General features: G+C 42.1%; 1 protein-coding gene and 1 long non-coding RNA gene across 5 annotated transcripts in view; one reads left to right on the forward strand and one right to left on the reverse strand.

Annotated features, from left to right (window-relative positions):
- The window catches only part of Arih2 (ariadne RBR E3 ubiquitin protein ligase 2), a 58,732-nt gene extending 50,493 nt beyond the window's left edge, over positions 1-8,239 (forward strand). For 2 of the 4 annotated variants that reach the window (XM_010615622.3, XM_010615621.3), the window contains exons 8-15: positions 1,761-1,878; positions 2,788-2,838; positions 2,929-2,950; positions 4,924-5,075; positions 5,418-5,561; positions 6,097-6,165; positions 7,490-7,573; positions 7,784-8,239. In XM_010615622.3, the coding sequence (XP_010613924.1) occupies positions 1,761-1,878; positions 2,788-2,838; positions 2,929-2,950; positions 4,924-5,075; positions 5,418-5,561; positions 6,097-6,165; positions 7,490-7,573; positions 7,784-7,855 (712 nt within the window). In that variant the 3' untranslated portion in view covers positions 7,856-8,239. The remainder of the gene's footprint in view (positions 1-1,760; positions 1,879-2,787; positions 2,839-2,928; positions 2,951-4,923; positions 5,076-5,417; positions 5,562-6,096; positions 6,166-7,489; positions 7,574-7,783) is intronic. The other 2 variants (XM_010615620.3, XM_010615624.3) reach the window with 2 other exon arrangements.
- The window catches only part of LOC109117783, a 17,526-nt gene continuing 5,951 nt past the window's right edge, over positions 7,758-19,332 (reverse strand). The window contains exon 2 of the long non-coding RNA XR_002025070.2: positions 7,758-9,860. This is a non-coding gene — a long non-coding RNA (uncharacterized LOC109117783). The remainder of the gene's footprint in view (positions 9,861-19,332) is intronic.

The raw sequence follows: 19,332 nt of genomic DNA on the forward strand, positions 1-19,332 counted from the left end.
CTTTTTTTTTTTTTTTTTTTTTAAGACAAGGTAACACTCTGTAATACAGGTTGGCTTTGAACTCACTATGTAACTTCAGCTGGCCTTAAAGTTGCAGAGATCTTCCTGCCTCAGCCTCCTATGTGCTGGGATTACAGGCATGCACCACCATGCCTGGCGTAATTGAGTACTTCTTGTCCATGTGGTCTGCTCATAGTATATTGGCAACATAACTTTCAGTGATTTTCATCCCATGAATTCTTCACCCGAGTCATGACCTCTTGCAGGCTAGGCTTCACAAAATTTCCACTAAAGATTTAGAAGACAAGAATGGTGCTGGGCGTGGTGGCACACACCCTGTAATCCTAGCCCTTGGGAGGCTGAGGCAAGAGGATTGCCACAGGTTTGAGGCCTGCCTGGGCTACATAGTGAGTTCAAGGCCAGCCTAAACTATATAGCGAGACCCTGTCTCCAAAATAAAAAGAATAGCAAAAAAAAATGATGAAAATTAAGAATAATCTACACAAATGTGACAAAGACTTGCAGACACTAAAATTCAGAAAACGTTTATTTCACATGAGTGCATTAAATATGTTCCATTGCAGCACATGACATGTTGAATTATGAAGATTCATATTAGATACAGCCATGTCCATTTATTGTCAAGTGCACATATTATTTGTACATTGTATCTGCACTCCATTTGGTCATTAGGTAGTAAGTCTCAGGTTCATCTGTTTAGGCATTTACCTCTTCTCCAAAGGCACCCACTTTGGTATTTACAGGTACTTAATTATAACTTAAGTTATTTATTTTAAGTATTAATGTCAATGGTATTACTTGTTTGTGTTTATTTTTATTTCATTTTTTGGTACCAGGGATTGAACTCAGGACCTTGTGCTTGGCAGGCAGACACAACACCACTGAGCTAAATCTCTGGCCCCTGTATTTAATTATATATTAATATTATAATTCAGCACAACTGTCATATCTTGGCAACAGATACACTAACTGGGGTTTTTCTTTTGGGGTAGGCTTATATTATGAGCACTGTGAAAAATCATGCTAGGGCTTATTTTCCATTTAGGTCTTATTTTGGGGAAATATGGTAGTTGCTCTTCACCCTTTGTCCCATATTATGAATTTTCCCTAAGACTCTTTGGCTAGCTGCCAGAGTACTTTGCTATCCACAAAGTACTATTAGCTTGTTTGCTTTTTGGTTTCAAATACCAGATGTCTCATGACCTGCAGATTCCACATGTTCTGATTTTTGTGTATCTTTGTATACATCTGGCTGGGGGTAAAGTGAGGCTTCCAAAAGTGAATCTCAGTCCTGCCCTTTGTCTGAGTCAGAGAACATCCTCTCACAGTAAGTCTCCATGCCCTCACAGAGCTGAGCTCAATGTTGGAGTGTCACTCAGTGATGGAGTGCTTTCTTAGTGTGTTCAAGGCCGAGTTCAATCAACAGCACTACAAAAAAAGAGAAAATAATAATAAAATTAAACCAAAAATCTGGCTCCTCTGTTTGATACCCTTTCAGGGATGATTCAAACCATATAACATCTTTTAACATTTTATTTGGACACGTTGAGAGCATGTTTTAGAGGAGCTCAGGTTGAAGAGACATTTATACACTATTTCAGTATAATCCTGGGTAAGTAAAGGGCTTGAGAAGAGACTTTGCCTCTAATTCAGGATAATCTGGCTTGGACAAGAAGAAAATTTAAAATATAGACCCTGGTTTAACCAGTGTTTGAATGTTTTTCTTTTCCAATTTTAAGTTTCAAGTGTCGTCAGATGTATCACGCCCCCACAGACTGCGCCACAATCCGGAAATGGCTCACGAAGTGTGCAGACGACTCTGAAACGGCCAACTACATTAGTGCTCACACTAAAGACGTAAGGACCATATCTTACCTGTCATGGATCTGCCCGCAGTATTGCTGCCCGGGGCCCTGCCCTGGTGATTTAGTATCTGAGAGCAGAACACAGGGAGCCCCAGAGCTTTTGCTGTCAGCTGTGGACACACATCCAAACTTGGTAGAATTTGCAGCAACTTAACATAGGATGCATTGGGGTGCATTTATTATAATAAAATGGTAAACTACTTGAAAAGTTTGACCAAAAGGAGAACTAATTAGAAGAAAACTAGTTTTATTGAACACCTACCAGGCTTTAACAGCCCTCGGAAAAGGGGATGGTTACTGTCATACCTGATAAATTGTAAGATCTGCCTGGTTCTCATTTTGCACCTTCCTGTGGGAAAGCAGGGCATGCAATCTTGCGGGGGGCCACTGTGCCCTCACCGAGTCCATACACTCCGCAAGCACAAGCTGTGACCATGATACCATTAAACATTGCCTGCTTCATGGCAGTGAGTCTTAGCGTCAAGCTAGCCTCAAATTGCTGCCTGGGTTACCTGGTCTTTCCCAAGTGAAAGAGTGGAGCCTTAGAGGTAGTTTCCAATGCCCTTTTCTGAAAGCAAAAGTCCACAGTCTGACCAGAACTTAATCCCTTGTGATTCTGATCTCTTAGGCTTAATCTGAGCAGCTTCATGGCAGGGACAGATGGTAGAAGATGTAGTGGGGCTCAGCTTCTACTTGAATTGTTTCAAAGCCAAACATGCTGACCTCATTTCCTTGAATTGCTGTTCCAGCCTCAGCGACCTGCCACATTTAAGTGAGATGTTCCTCCCCAGACGTGCTCGCACGATGAGCTACTAGGCACTGGTGCCAGGAGCTTTGTGTAATTTGTCTTAGAACCAGCCTGATGGTGCGTGAGCCTAATGGCACCCTTCTGTCTCCTCAGTGTCCCAAGTGTAACATCTGCATTGAGAAGAATGGAGGCTGCAATCACATGGTGAGCAGAAGCCTGTACACTTTGCATGTATGACATGGAGACTTTGGTCAGCGTGCCCTTAATGTGTTCTCTTCTGTTTCCCTCTGACAGCAATGCTCCAAATGTAAACACGGTGAGTCCCAGGACTGGTGCTTAAGGCCTAATGGCACGGTCTGTGTAATCTTGTGTTTAGGTCTCCACAACGCAGTTTAAAGAAGAATGACAGCTGGGCATGGTCACCTGTGTATGTAGACCTATATCCTTAGGAGACTGAGGAAGGAGGATCACTTTTCATAGGATGTCAAGGCCAGATTGAGCAACATAGTGACACTTGCCTCTGGGGTGAAAAGCATGTGGTAGTACACACCTGTAATACCAGCTGCTTGGGAAGCTGAGACAGGAGGGTTTGTGAATTTGAGTCCAGCCTGGGTAACTTAGTGACTTTAGCAAGACCCTGTCTCAAAAAAGGCTAAGGAAGAAGCTCAATGTAAAGGACCAGGGTTCAGTTCCTTGTACTCAAAAACAAATGAGAGAGAACAAGTACTCCATTATCCTCCTCATTCCTTGTGCCTGAGAAGCTTCCCATGTGCCCTCCCCCAGTCACAATCTCCCTGTCTTTATACACCCAGAGTCAGTTATGATCCCTTGCTGCTATGTAATTACACCACTTAGTTGAGCAAGTCTGAGACATGTATTGACTATTTATTTATTTTATTTTTGGTACTGGGGATTGAACTTGGGCCTCTGTGCTTGTGAGGCAGGCAGCGGCACCACTGAGCTAAATCCCTGGCCCTTGACTTTAAAATAGGAAAAAGCAAGCTGGTTGTGGTAGTGCGATCCTGTAATCCTAGCAATCTGGGAGGCTGAGACAGGAGAATTGTGCAAATTCGAGCCTATCCTGAGCAGTTTAGATAGCGGTACTGTCTCAAAATAAAAGATAAAGGGCTGATGTTCAGCTCAGAAAAGGAAAAGGAGTAAGTATAACAAGTGTAATCTAGGTGATTAGAGAGGGCAATGTTAACACTGTTCGATGAATGTCTCTAGGAAAAGAGAAGCTGAATGACGTCTAGGTCTCTGTTTTCCTCAAACTTTACAAGAGTCCCTTTTAGAAAGTCATTTGCCAATTTAAAAGAATGAATCATGGGAAATAGGGTTTACCACTAGCAGAGTTTCTGGCAGAGACAGCTAACAAGGGTCAGGTTTGTCAGGTGTAGGGTGAGAGGCTCTGCCTCTGAAGAGTTGAGGGATTTGGCGCCATACAACACAGCCATGCATGCTTCTGTTTGTGTATCCACAAGTGCTGATATTGGACCTGCTGAGAACCCAGCCCTCTGCTGGATGTCCAGGAGATTTCTAAAGAGTTCTGTTAGGTCATCCTTCTAGAGCAGGATCTGTTTATCCCAGAACTGTGCATGATCCCTTTCCATTAGACTGTATTGCTGATGTATGGCGTCCTTAGGGGGGATCTTTAGCTTTTCTTCACTGTAGAATCAGAGTCATAATTCTGATAATGACTGTTGGATATATGTGGTTTTCATAGAAATGTGTAGCTTTGTTTTGTTTGATACAAATGCTATATAGTTCAGGTTGGTCTTGAACTCACTATTTAGCACAGGCTGGCCTTAAACTCATGGTGATCCTCCTGCCTCAGCCTCCATGTTCTTTACATAAAAGGATAAATGCCTTTATTTACAGCTTCATTTATGAAATTATTCTTAGGTTGTGAGGGTGGGAGGTAGTCAGGAGGTGGTTTTATAGATGGTGTGTTCTAGGTGACTAGGTGGGGCTCATTTGGACAAATTTTTGTTGCAAGGCATTGACCCAGACCAGTGATCTTGTACAGTAAGTATCTATTAATTTTGTAAGGCATACAGCACATGGAGAGTATCTATAGATCATTGTCAGCAAAGACAGGGAATAGGGATAGTGAGGTGTTACAGGGATAAACATATACATTTCCTCTGGGGGAAAAATAAAGGGGAAAAAAAAACCTTGGGAAGGTCTGGCTAGCTGACTCCCCTGCAGCAGGCTCTGTTTATCCCACTGCCTTTTCTATGCATGAGGTTGTCTTGTATGTATAAATAACTCATCATCTGTTCTGTGCAGACTTCTGCTGGATGTGCCTAGGTGATTGGAAGACTCATGGTAGCGAGTACTATGAGTGCAGTCGGTACAAGGAGAATCCTGACATTGTCAACCAGAGCCAGCAAGCCCAGGCCAGGGAGGCCCTCAAGAAGTACTTGTTCTATTTTGAGAGGGTAGGTGTTCTGCCTTTCTGCATTGTACTCTTTCTCCAGTTGGCCTGCTGAAGTGAGGTAACTGGGGTAACTGGTAGCCAAACCAGCTGTTGCACATAGAAGGCTGTGATTGGAGCTCCTGCAGCAGCCCTGGGTGCTGTCTCTGTAGATCTGGCTTTCAGATCAGGGCAGTCACAGTTGATGAGAAAGGACCTGATACTCACCCTGGTTGAGTGATGGATTGAAGGACAGACAAGGAAAGTTAAAAGAGTCTATGCCAGCATGCCTATCCTGAATTCTTGAGTGGATCTCTGTCCCTTCCCAGGATGCCTGCACTTTTATCCATCCTTCTCTGCTTTGTAGTGGGAAAATCACAACAAAAGTTTGCAGCTAGAGGCCCAGACATACCAGCGGATTCATGAGAAGATTCAGGAGAGAGTCATGAACAATCTGGGGACTTGGATTGACTGGCAGTACCTACAGAATGCTGCCAAGCTCTTGGCCAAGGTATCTACCACCTCACTTTTTGATCCCCAGTTCCAGGTGGGGCCCCCTGTCAGATGCAGACCTCTGAGGGTGAGAGAGGCCTGTCTTTCTCTTGGGGAATTTGGTACCATACAACTTAGCCGTGCATGCTTCTGTTTGTGTGTCCATATGTACTGGTGCTGGACCTGCTGAAGCCCCAGCCTTCTGCTGGTTGCCCAGATTTCTAAGAGTATTTCATTGTCTGCTGGGAAATTATAGTTCTTTTCTTTTTCTCATCTCTGCATCATTCAAAGGAAAATATGAGATTGTCTTTGGACATGTGTTAAGATAGATGTGTGGACTCTGATGTCCTCAAGAGGGAAAAGTCATGAAGTAGCTACAGTTAATTAATGTTTTAAAAAGGAACTATGGGTGTTTGGTGTGGTGTCCTCTTTCAACTTGGCTTCATATAGAGCCAGGCTAATTTGTATGGCAAGGTAAGAATTATAAAAGACACATGTTGGATGTATTTTGGTTAGAATCAGACACAGGTCCCTTTTATTCTCTCCTGTTGCAGTGTCGATACACCTTGCAGTACACCTACCCATATGCATACTACATGGAGTCTGGCCCCAGGAAGAAGCTGGTAAGATAAAGCAACCCTCTGTTCTGTTTTGTATGTTCTTAGGTATCCTTGTCTACTATCACTTTGCAAGACAGCAGGGACCTGTCTCTGATCGCTGGGAGGGCAAAATTAAAACAATCTAGCAAAGCATCATGGCATGTACCTGTAATCCCAGCTACTGGAGAGTCAGAGCAGGAGGCTTACTCATTGAACACCAGCCTGGACAATTTAGTGAGATTCTGTCTCAAAATAAAAAGGAATGAGAGTATAGATCATTTAGTTCAGTAGTATAGTACTTGCCTAACTCATGTGAGGCCCTGGGTCCAATTCCCAATACTGCGAAAAATGAAAACTGTCCAATTGCCGAATTCTGTTTCTGCTCTAGGAATCTCCAAAATAGATCTCAGGTACTGTCATTTTGTTTCAAGTAAGGCAGATTGATCTCAGCTCTTGAATAATGATGTTTAAAGCACAGTCAAGTGAAAGGGTTATGGCCACTTAGAAGATCCATGCTTGGGAGTACATTGATTATGCATAGCCCTAAGTTACAGTTAAACCCACCCCCCACCCTGCTGGTACTGGAGATTGAACTCATTGCCTTCAGACTAAGTTACAGCCCTAGCCCTTTTTATTTTTCATTTTGACACAGTTACACAAGCTAGGCTAGACTCAAAGTTACAATCCTTGTGCCTCAGATTCTGGGGTAGTTGGGATTACAGATGTGAGACACCACACCTGGATATAGTAAACTTTTTTATTGCTTTAATTTTTCATTTTATGTATGGGTTATTTCCTGCTGATTCTAAAGTAATTCCCATTTATTGTTCAGATGTTGGGAAATACAGCAAAGCATTTACACCATCCGTAGTCCCACTATAAGGAAATAATCACTGTTAGCATTGTGCAGACTTTTCTTTTTGTTTGCTTTGATTTTGATTTTGGTTTTGGTTTTGGTTTTTTGAGACAGAGTCTTGCTTTATATTATAGTTCATGCTAGCCTCAAAACTCTGCGATGATCCTCCTACTTGAGCCTCCCAGGTACTGGGATTACAAGCATGTGCCACCAATGCCCAGTTTAGGATTGTTCTCTTCAGTGGCTTTAAATTCTTCTCCTTTGGTGGCAGATGGCAAATGTGACCTTGCCATTTGGCCATGCTCTTTGGGTAGACTTTTGTTTGGATCTCGTTTTCTGGCTCTAGGAGTAGGGAATGGTGTGCTCTCTGAGGAAAGTGTCAGGGCTGTCTGTAGCTCATGCAATCCTGAGGTGCTGCATGTGCCCTCCCATCTGCAGGCCCTGCCCATATATAGCCCCCTCTCCTTTTGACCCTTTGCTCTCCCCATACAGTTTGAATACCAGCAGGCTCAACTGGAAGCTGAGATTGAAAACCTCTCATGGAAAGTGGAACGTGCGGACAGCTATGACAGAGGGGTAAGTGCCTGTTCTTGTCTGGCAGATGAGAGGGGACTAGCACTGTAATAAGTGACAGGGAGTTGGCATGTAAATTGTAAGCTGCTGCTAATGGAGGTAGGAAGGGCAGTGCTAGGCTTTCTTGTAGCCCTTGGCATGGTAGATGGCTTTGGTTTTTCCCTGCTCCTAGCACTGATCCATGCAAGCACTCATCTTGCTTCCCTCGTATAGGACTTGGAGAACCAGATGCACATAGCAGAGCAGCGAAGGAGAACCCTGCTAAAGGATTTCCATGATACTTAAGTCGGAACATGGATGTGCCGGGGTGAAGATGTGGCTCCAAGGTCTCCCGGCGGCCATACTGCATGCTGCAGGCTCTGCCTTTTACAACCCAGGTTGCAGCCAGGGCCCCACTCCTGAGAGACATTGGCAGCACATCTCTTAGTTGATTTCTGTTTTCTTCTCATCTTTTGCTTTTTGTTTCTACCAGGGTAGAGGCCATGTTGGTTTGACCTCTTTTCAGGACTTTTAATCCCCCCTGGATGGTTGTTGGGAGGGAGGGAATGTTTTTTTCTGAATGGCTATTAATAGAATTAGATCATTACAACTTATGTAATTTTCAAAGGTTGTATAATTATTAAAAAAAAAAGGCAAATAATAGGATAACGCAACGCCCTTTTAAAAAATAAATTGGCATTGGAGTGTTTTCACCTCTAGCTATTTTATTTAGAATGTAACATATACTGCCTAGCCATCCTGCCTCAGAATGTCTGCCTCTGCTTTCCAGCTTCACGTGTTTGGCCACAGCTAGAGTCTCAAGGGAGGAGCATGGGTGGCAGATGGTGGGGACGGACTGAGTTAGCCTGCATGACAGGCATGGAGCACAGGGAATCACATAATGCCTCCTGCCTTTCTTGGGCAATAAAGAGAAAGAACAGAGTCTCCTTTCTGTGGGTTCAACTTTGTTCTTGAAGGTAAGGGTTACCTGGATCTGGCTACTGAGGCCAGAACCTATTGTAGTTTTAGTGGGCTTATAGCCCTCCAAACAGGGGACAGTGGTTCAGCATGGTGCTTCTTTTTGTCTCAAGTTAGACATCCAATTTTGAAGGAAATTATTGCCCAAAGTATATGTACTGCCAAAGCGAGCACAATTGTTGCCCAAAGTAAATTTGCTCTACCTTTATCCCTCCTTTTATGTCAATATCAAATGGCATAACTCTGACCGGGGTCACATGTGGCCATACCTGACACTGTCTTGCTGCACTTCTCGTAAATATCAGATTCAGAGTTCAGCATGGCCCCTCTAAGGGCATTGGCCTTACTGGCCCAGGGACTTGGTTTGCACAAGTTGTTTTTTTTGGTTACTGATAGTATGTCTAGGAGCAGGAGTATAGGGTGTGCTTCCCCTTGCCTGTTTCCACTTGCTAGAGAACCCAACCTTGAAGATCTGGGAGTCTGAGGCCAGAAAAATAATTTTGTGGTGCCTGTTCTGTACAAGGAGGGGCTAGCCAGAGAAAAGACTAGGTTTTGCACAGCCAAGTACAAGGGAGCAAGTAGTTTGCCTGGTGTACAATCTGTCTTGAATCAGGTCCTGTGAGCCTTTGAAGTTTGATCTCTGGGGTTTCTGTGGATTTGTGCAGTGCCTCCACTCTGAGATTAGCAGAATTATACTTGATGGGGCCTCCTTGACCTCTTGGAGAGCCTGTGGAGAAATCTGTGAATATTACAGTGGAAATTTTTTTATACTCTCACAACTTCACCTTCACTCAGCAATTTCCCAGGTATCTTGTAAGGTGTAAAACTGAGTCATTCTTGAAGACAGCTATAACTCCCAAGAGACATGGCCGGCTGCAGGTTCCTTTTGTTCCCCTCAGGTTTTGTTTCCAAAAGCAAGAGGGACTGTGAGGTGGATTGGGAGAACAAGTTCAGAGCCTGGCAAATGAGCCTAGCATGTGAACACAGAGCGCCTGCTGCAGGGCCCTGGGTTGGTATGTGAATGTTCTTTTTCACATGGAATATCCAGGCATCCACAGCCTGTGCCTCTCCATCGAATCCTTTCTGTGGCATTGCAGTGGTACAGCTCAGCACATTAAATCACATTGTGGGTATTTTCTGGACTGCACAGCTGCCATCTTCTGTACTTAACATCCATCTGTGACCTTGATCACTGGAGCTGCTGGGGATTCCGTGTCCAGACTGTGGCTGGTAGTGCTTGACCTGTGGAAAGCTTCCTTTTGTGCCTCAGTGGCTGTCCTTTGTTAACATCATCAGGAGGATGGGAAAGGTCAGGCACACTTTTTTTTTTCCCCTGCAAAGGGTAGAAGAGAGACAGTGTTTTAAGAAATGATCATACCTGATTTTCTTCAAAGAAAAAGTTTAGGAAATGTCATTGCTCAAAGTTGAGTGGTTTATTAAAAATAAATTAAGTTTCTGATTATAAAAATATGTGTACAGTCTTTCTTGAAAGGGCCTAAGTATTCCCCTGAGCCCCTTGAAGGGTCTGGCCAGTGAGCATTAGATGAGGAGCTTCTTGTCACTTGACACCACCCCGCTTCCACTGGCTACTCAGCTCTGCTTTTCTTCCTTTCCTGTTTGTCTGGGAGAGCACCTATGTGTTGTTCTTGCAGAAGGAAGTAGAGTATCTCAAGTTTTATACAGACCTCTGGGCCCTACAAACACATGGAAACATGACGGGGGAGGGGGCGATCATGGCTTTATAGGCCCTGGGGGTTATAGAGACAGCTTAGGAATTTACAAGATTCGCTTACAGTGGCTGCCCACAGAGTGAAGTGTGAAAGAGTGTAAAATGTCTGAGTGCGTGATGTGAATCTGAAGAGTCCAGTCAAAGGCCTGGAGCTCAGTGTGGTATTCTGTGTGAGTACGTATGAGGAGGCTGAAGGGTCAATGCTGGAGGCTGGAGAGTGCACTGGGCACCAGGGAGGATATCCAAGGTGAAAGTAAAAAAGTCTGGAGTTCCTCCAAAGAAAGCAGAAGCAATCCTTCCTTCATTTATCTTTTATACCATACTGACAATAATCCTTCTTAGGGTGGGTCTTCCACTCAGAATCAAGCTGAGCCAATTTAGTTGGGTATTAATTACTGCACTTGAGGCAATCAGTGGTTCTGGTGATAACCCAGAACCTTCAGATTGAACATTCCCATCCCTTTATGTATTTGTTTTGAAACAGGATCTTTTAACACTAAATTGCCTGGGCTGGGTTCAGACTTCTGATCTTTCTGTCTCAGGCTCTCAGAGTGCTGGGATTACACATGTGTGCCAAAACACCCAGCTCGAAACTGAAGTAGTTGGAATTGAATCCTCAAAGAAAAGAACGGGAATTAGGTCTTGGGTTCTGTTCCCCAACATATGTGTTGGGGAATGTGGCTGGTGAAGTGAGAGGCTACTTGTGTGAACTTTACAGCAGTGGTAGACACAGTGGCACAGGCCTGTAATCCAACATTCTGAGAGGCTGAGACAAGAGGATCCCAGGTTTGAGGACTACATAGACCCTGTCTCAAAAACAAAAAAAAAACTCCACACCTCCTCCTCTTTGGGCCTCGGTGTGCCAAGTGCCATACTCAGCACTTGAGTACATATAGTGATAGGCAAGAAGACACAAGGGCTCTACGCTCAAGCCTTCAGTCCAAGAAGGACACAGAATTTGTTTATGGGGGCAACAAGGACCACTCAAGCACAGGACCACCCCTACAGATTAGTGGGTGGGAATAGTACTAGGGCCATTTGCACATATGGTGATTCTCAGAAGGGCTGAAAGAATACAGCACACAATAGAAAGTCTGGACAAAGGACTACTCAGCCCCCAGTGGTTCATGCAGCAACAACCCAAGCAGTGAGTGTATGCTAGGCTCTATTTTGCCTATAGGATACTGATTAGCCAGTCCAATGCCTATTCCTTCAAGACAGTTACATACCCAGTTAGTCTTTGACAGCACACTGTCATTGTCCACAGTACATAGCTGTTTCAAATGAGAAATGGCATAGTGGTGCAGACATGTAGTCCTAGCTAATTGGGAGACCTAAGCAGGAGAAGCACTTGTGCACAGGAGTTTAGAGCTAACCTGTACAATGTAGCATTATACCTATAATCACAGTATTCGGGGTGCTGAGGCAGGAGGATCACTAAAAGGCCAGCCTAAACTACAAAAATAGACTGTCTGCAAAACAAAAAGTCCTCATCTCAAAAACAAAAACTAACCCAAGGGCTGGGGATTTAGCTCAGTGGTGCCACTGCCTGCCTCACAAGTGCAAGATCCTGAGTTTGAGCCCCAGCAGCAAAAATCAAACATGCTTGAAGTTCTAGCTCAACGCATGGCACAGGCCCTAAGATTATAGTCCAGTCTCTGATGTTGCTCATGGATGAAACATCTCAGATAAGAAAGTTAGTGTTACAGAACTGTATGGCTCTGGATTTGTAGACTGCAGCATAGGGAGGCATTTGTGCCCTCCTATATGTAGAATGCTGTTTTTATTCATGACCACCAGGAACAAGTACGAGAGGTCTTACAAGAGTTGGACATGGAGATGTCCCCCATCCATGCCTTACAACAAGACCCTCTAACCCAGTGGTGGGAACCTCTAGGATCTACCTGGTGCTGGTGCTGGGTGGCTCTCTGATGCTGCAATGGAAGTGGGGTTGGTGATTATGTGTTCCTTGTATTCCTTTTCTGGGCTCTGGCACGAGGGACAGCCTTGTGTGCCATTCGCAAGAAGCAGCAACACCCTAACTTTTGAAATGGCGGATGTAGGAAACCACTGTGAGATGTGTTAAACCCCAGGCATCTGAGGACATCAGAGAGCACATGACACAATTCTGTCATTTAGAGGTGCATGACATACTTTGTTGTTATAATAAATCAGCATTGGTGACTGCACATACAACATGGCTATGCAAGGTCTCATGTCTCTTTTGTCTTACTGTGTCTCAGAAAAGCTGACAGAGACACACAGCTCTTGAGCTCTGGAGCTGCAGCTCCAACTCTCATGTTCTGATGCTGGAAATAAAAGTTTGTTCCTGCTTTTTTGTGGTATCTGCTCCATGTGTGTTCTTTTCTTTTGAAACATTGCCTGACTGGACCTCCCTTCAGCCCATTGGCTCTGAAAAGCAACAAGAATAATTCAGCTGAATATAAGTCATAGATAGGATGGATAGAAGGGGTGAGTTCAAGAGAATAAGGAAAGATTTTGTAGTGAACTAAGTATAGTTTTAAGGCTAGAGGGGAGCAGGGATTTAGTTCAGTAGCACCACACCTGCCTTGCAAGCACAAGGTCCTGAGTTCAGTTCCCAGTACTGAAAGAAAAGACAAAAGAAAAAAAAAAGGCTAGAGGAAAATAGTATTTGCATTTATTAGTATCATAAAATCATGATGGGTGTGGTGGCATACGTTGAGGAAAATAGTATTTGCATTTATTAGTATCATAAAATCATGATGGGTGTTGTGGCATACGTCTGTAATCCTAGCACTCAGGAGGCTGAGGCAGGAAGATTGCTCTGAGTTCAAGACCAGCCTGGGCTACATAGTGAATTCCAGGTCAGTCTCAACTACATAATAAAACCCTGTCTCAAAAAACAAAACAAAAAAAAATTATGAGGTCCTTGGTAAAATTGTGAATTGTTTCTATTGTACTAACAATTTAAAGCCGGGTGTGGTGATGCAACACCACTCAGGAGGCTGAGGCAGGAAGATTGCTCTGAGTTCAAGACCAGCCTGGGCTACATAGTGAATTCCAGGTCAGTCTCAACTACATAATAAAACCCTGTCTCAAAAAACAAAACAAAAAAAAATTATGAGGTCCTTGGTAAAATTGTGAATTGTTTCTATTGTACTAACAATTTAAAGCCGGGTGTGGTGATGCAACACTGTAATCCCAATGCTAGAGAAGCTAAAGCAGAAGTAGCATAAATTCAAGGCCAGCCTGGACTACATGGTGGAATGCTAAATCAAACAAATGAAAGTTGAGACTTCTGTCCTACCTAGAGTGAATTAAAGACAAGGTGAGATAGGCATGGTGAAACTCTTGGGAGGCTGAGGCAGGAGGATCATAAGTTTGAGCCCATCCCATGCAATATCGTAGCCCCTGTCAAAAATAAAGATCTGGAGTCTCAGGGAAGGTGGCAGAGTGGTGAACAGCAAAAACAGCTTCTCTGAGGTTTGGTGTCCAGTTCCTGGAATATTGTAATGTGAGGAAGAAGAATTGGTCCCTGGGACCTAGCAAGGATCTGAAGTGAGAATTGAAGCCCACAAGGAGAGCAAAGAGACTTCAGTGAAAAAGGAGGCAGCAAACAATGCTTTCTTCCTGAGTCTAGATTCACTATGTGAGAAGGATGACTTGAACCTGAAGACAGAATATGACTACTGGTGACCCCACAGAAACATATCTGTGGAATGGAGCAGTGGATACAGTGGACTGCAGTGGCTGAGTTATTTGGGTTCCGATGTCCCCTAGGAGAGGACAATTGGCTGGTAGCCATCTTAGAGAGGGCTCAACTGAGATCAGAACTCAGTGGAGCTACAGGCTAGCTCCCTCAAAATGAAGTGGAACTGAGGTCGAGGAGGTGGCACATGGGGTGTTAAGCCAGCAGGATTCACATGGGAAGTACAGGCTGAACAAAATGGTTTTGAGCCTCAAAGCCAGAAACCAGCCTGAGATTCAAAACTAAAAGTGCTAGCTTGCTGCAATTATCTACTACCCTGCTATAAATCTACAGCTGGCTTGTCGGGATTAATCAACCTGGATCTGGACTTTGTATGCACTCCTTGTCTACCAGTGACATCAGAGACATGGCTGTGAAGTGGACCTTTTTTTTTTTTCCTTGTGCTGGGGATTGAACTCGGGTTCTTGCACTTGCAAGGCAGGTGGCAAAACCACTGAGCTAAATCCCTGACCTTTTTTTTTTTTTTCTTGTTTTTGTTTTGTTTTCTTTTTTTCTCTATTCTTGTTTTTATATAAGTGTGAAAAGTATTTGTAGTTTCTTGTTCTGTTCTTGTTTTTATTTCTTACTTCTCTTTCCCTATCTTCTTTACTACATTTGCAAGTTTGTGTAATCTTCCTTTCTTCTCCAGCATTGCTTCTAATCTCTTCCTCTTCTTCTATTTCTTTATTTTTTCCCCCAACCTCTCTAAATTTCCTCCCCTCAGGGTAAAAATTGCCATACTGAGGGCATATTTACTGTATATAATTTTCTGGTTGGTTTTGGATTTTGTTACATTACCACAAATCTAGTTCATATGGTTAAAGGTGGCAAATTAATAGTTAGCACAGTTTGGCATTTTCTAGACTGTATTGGATGCTAACATTATTGCTGATTATACTACTTTAGCCAAGATGACAGTTGTTCTAATTGGTTGTTTTTCCTGGTTTACCAAGACTGAGATTGCATAAGGGTCATAAACGATACTACCGGCCAGTGCCAAAGAACCAGGGTCTAGGTCAAATAGGCAACAATTTCTCATCCCCAATAAATTGAAGAAGTAGAATCTTGCAACAGACTGAAAACCCATAAGCCAGCTATACCTGGAAGACATCTCTAAGAAGTAGTCATTTCCTAAGAGTTCTAAATACTTGCAATAAAGTTACTTGCCATAAGCAATTTACAAGCATCAACCCAGGAAATAAGGTTAAAAAAAGAATAATAAAATGAAAAAACACTTAAGCAAGATGCAACCCCAAACTTACAGCTCACCAAAGGCAAACCCAGGAGGAAAAGAGGTGGAACAATTCAAAAGCCACCCACCTGGACTCTGAAGTGGTAACAGTGAAAGTAACAAAGCAGATAAATGAAGCTCTAGAAAAAAAAGCAGAAATAATCTCTCAGATAACTACAAGGATGGTGACCATAATGAAAGATATGACTAGTGACTATAGGGCAGATACAGATTTTTTAAAATAATAATGTGAAATAGGAAGAAATATTGTAGGGGAAGTGGGAAGGGTAGGGCAAAGGAAATACAGGACAAAAAATATGAGAAAAGGAAAAAATGGTAAAGTCTTTTTAAGTAGGGGAGGGTGGAGGAGGTGGAGGGAGGGCCGGGGTATGGGGAAAAAATGAGAAGCAACATCTGTCATGTAAGGGTACAAGATCCCAATGATGAATGTAATGAGATCAGTCGCAACTACATAGTGAGACCCTATCTCAAAAAACACAAAAATAATAAGATTGATCAGTCAGTGAAAAAGCAAGAGAGCACAGACAACATAAAAAAAAAAACCTGTTCACAGAAGTAATGGCAGAAAACTTCCCAAGCAGGGAAAAACAATTTTACATACAGATAAGTGAGGCATACAGAACTCCAATTACCCATGATTAAAAAAAAACTACACCATGTATAATTTCCAGAAATTCAACACAAGAACAGAATGCTAAGAGCTCTTAGAAAAAAGAAACAAACCCCCTGTAAAGGAAAGACCTTCAGAATCATAACAGACTTTAACACACTCTCAAGACAAATTTGAAGTGTTTCTAGCCCTAAAAGAAAACAGTCTCCAACTCACATTGATGTACCCCATAAAACCATCTTTCAGCCGGGCATGGTGGCACACACCTGTGATCCCAGCACTTGGGAGGCTGAGGCAAGAGTATCACTGTGAGTTCAAGACCACCCTGGGCTACATAGTAAGTTCCGGGTCAGACTCGACTACATAGTGAGACCCTGTCTCAAAACAAACAAACAAACAATAAATAAATAAAACCATCTTTCAAGGGGGCCAGGATTTAGCTCAGTGGTGTCATGCCTGCCTGGGAAGTGCAAGGTTCTGAGTTCAATTCCCAGCACCACAAAAACAATCTGAAAATTGGTTGAGAAATAAGATGCCTCATGACAAAGAACACCTCAAGAAATTCATGGCCATAAAACCAGCACTCCAAAATGTTCAGAAGGACATTCTAGAAATAGATAATGAGGACTACAACTCCTTGAACCTCAACAGATGAATCCACTAGACAAGGCAATTAGAGCAGGAGAAAAGAACCAACAACAGAAAAATAACATGACAAGGATAAATCGATACATATTGGTTATAACCATCAAGTAAATGGTCTCAGTTCACCAAAAGAGACTGGCAGAATGGATCAAGAAGCAAGATCCAACAATAACACTGCATACAAGAAACACATTTAATTCAAAAATTCATAGACTGAAAGTCAGAGGATGGATAATAATACACCATGTGACAGGAACCCAGAAAAACATCAGTACACACAACTATATAAAACAAATATTAATGGACATGAAAAAATCAAATATGCACTAATACAGTTGTAATGGGGTTCCTTAATACCCCACTGTAACAAATACAACAAGCAAAAATCCCAACAAATATCAGAACTGAACAAAAATTTTGAACAAATACACTTAGTAGATGTCTACAGAGTGTTCCACCCCACAACATCAGAATACACACTCTTCTCAGCTACACATGCAATATTCTCCAAAATAGACCATATACAGGCTCATAGAACATGCTTACGGAAATGAAAAAGAACTGAAATTATCTCATGCATATTATCAGACAGTGCAATGAAATTGGAAATCAATGGCAAAAGAAGCCAAAAGAACTTCATGAACACGTGAATAACCAGTGGTTCACAGATGAAATGAAGAAATTAAACAGTTTCTATAATTAAATGACAGTGCCAATGCAACATACCAGAACTTAAGATACAATAAAAGTCCGACAAGGGAAATTTATAATGGTGAATTTGCATATCACAAAAAACAGCACAAATAACCTAATGTTGAGCCTCAAGCTTCTAGAAAAGGAAGATGAAGTCAAGCCCAAATCTCATATGAGGAGGAAATTTAAAAAGAGTAGAAATTAATGCAATGGAGACAAAAAATAATACAAAGAGGGCCAGGGATTTAGCTCAGCAGTTCGGTGGTGTGCCTTGCAAGCACAAGGACCCGAGTTCAATCCCTGGTACCAAAAAAAAAAAAAAAATCAATGAACTGAAGAGTTGGTTCTTTGAAAGATTAAATAAAATCAACAAACCCTTAGCCAAACTTATCAAAAAAAGGAAAGACTCAAATCCATGCAATTACAAATGAGAAGGGTGATATCACAACAGATCCTTCAGAAATCCAGACGATCATCAATACCTACTTCAAGAACCTGTATTCTGAGGCCAGGGATGTAGCTCAGTAGTGCTGCACCTGCCTGGCAAGCACAAAGTCCTGAGTTCAATCCCTGGTACCACAAAAACAAAAAACAAAAAATGTATTCTGATAAGTTGTAAAACAAGAAATCAACAGATTACTAGATACATATGAATCTCAAAACTGAAATAAGATATAAGAATTCTACACAAACCAATATCAGGCAATGAAATTGAAGATGTTATTAAAAACCTACCAACAAAGAAAAGCCCAGACCCTGATGGATTCACTGCTGAATTCTACAAGAAATTTAGAGAAGACTTAAGGCTTCTACTTCTTGAACTCTTTAATGAAATTAAAAGGGAAGCAATATTTCCAAATTCATTCCTAGAAGGAAGCATTACCCTAATACCAAAGTCACAGAAGGATCCAACCAAAAAAGAGAACTAAAGGTCAATCTCCCTAATGAACATAGATACAAAAATCCTGAATAAGATACTGGCAAATAGAATGCAGCAAATCATCAAGAAGGTTATACACCATGACCAAGCAGGATTTTATCCCAGGGATGCAGGAATGGCTCAACATATGCAAATCGGTAAATGTACTAATATTGTATTAATACAAACACTGTATAAATAGAGCCAGGGACAACATATGATCCTCTGAATAAATGCAGAAAAAGCATTAGACAAGACCAAACACCCATTCATGATAAAAACCCTACAGAAAATTGGAATTGGTCTGTCTCAATCTGATAAAAACTATCTATGGCAGAGATAGTGAACAAAATGGAAGTCGTGATTCGAGACTCTAGAGCAGAAACTGACAAAAAAATAGATGAGCTCAGGACCATGATAGAAGCCATGAAGGCCCAGCATAAGAAAGAAATGGAAAAAATAAATGCCCAACATAGGAAAGAAATGGAATCCATAAAACAGATTCAAACAGATATCCAGGAGATTAAACACTCTATTGAAAGTGTACTCAACAGAATAAAAGAATGCGAAGATAGGCTCTCAGATATAGAAGATAAGATTGCAGTCAGTGACCATGAAAAGAGAGGTCTCTTAAAAACAGTAAGAGATCATGAGAAATCGATCCAACAACTCTTAGATGATGCAAAGAAGAATAAACATAAGACTGATAGGAATACATGAAGTAGCAGGAGAAAATACAAATGACTTTAAAAAGCTGTTCGCAGAATTAATGACAGAAAACTTCCCAAACAGGGGAAGAATTTGACATTCAGATAACTGAGGCATATAGGACCCCAACTAGCTACAATCAAAAAAAATCTACACCTAGACATATAATAATCAAGATCCCAGAAAGCCAACAGAAGAACAAAATACTACAAGCAGTAAGAGAAAAGAAACAAATCACATACAAAGGAAAGCCCTTCAGAATCACAGCACATTTTTCAACACAAACCCTTGGGGCAAGGAGAGCCTGGAATGAGATCTTTCAAGTACTAAAAGAGAACAACCTCCAACCTAGACTGATGTATCCAGCAAAACTCTCTTTCAAAATGGAGGGGGAAATAAGACACTTCCACGACAAAGAACACCTGAGAAACTACATGAATACCAAACCAGCACTACAAGCAATTCTAAACAAGATCCTAGAAAAAGACAATGAAGGCAACAACACCATGAGGCCCAACA

This window comes from Fukomys damarensis, unplaced genomic scaffold (assembly GCF_012274545.1).
Source record: "Fukomys damarensis isolate Sample0158 unplaced genomic scaffold, DMR_v1.0_HiC HiC_scaffold_37, whole genome shotgun sequence".
In the NCBI taxonomy this organism is placed as follows: Eukaryota; Metazoa; Chordata; class Mammalia; order Rodentia; family Bathyergidae; genus Fukomys; species Fukomys damarensis.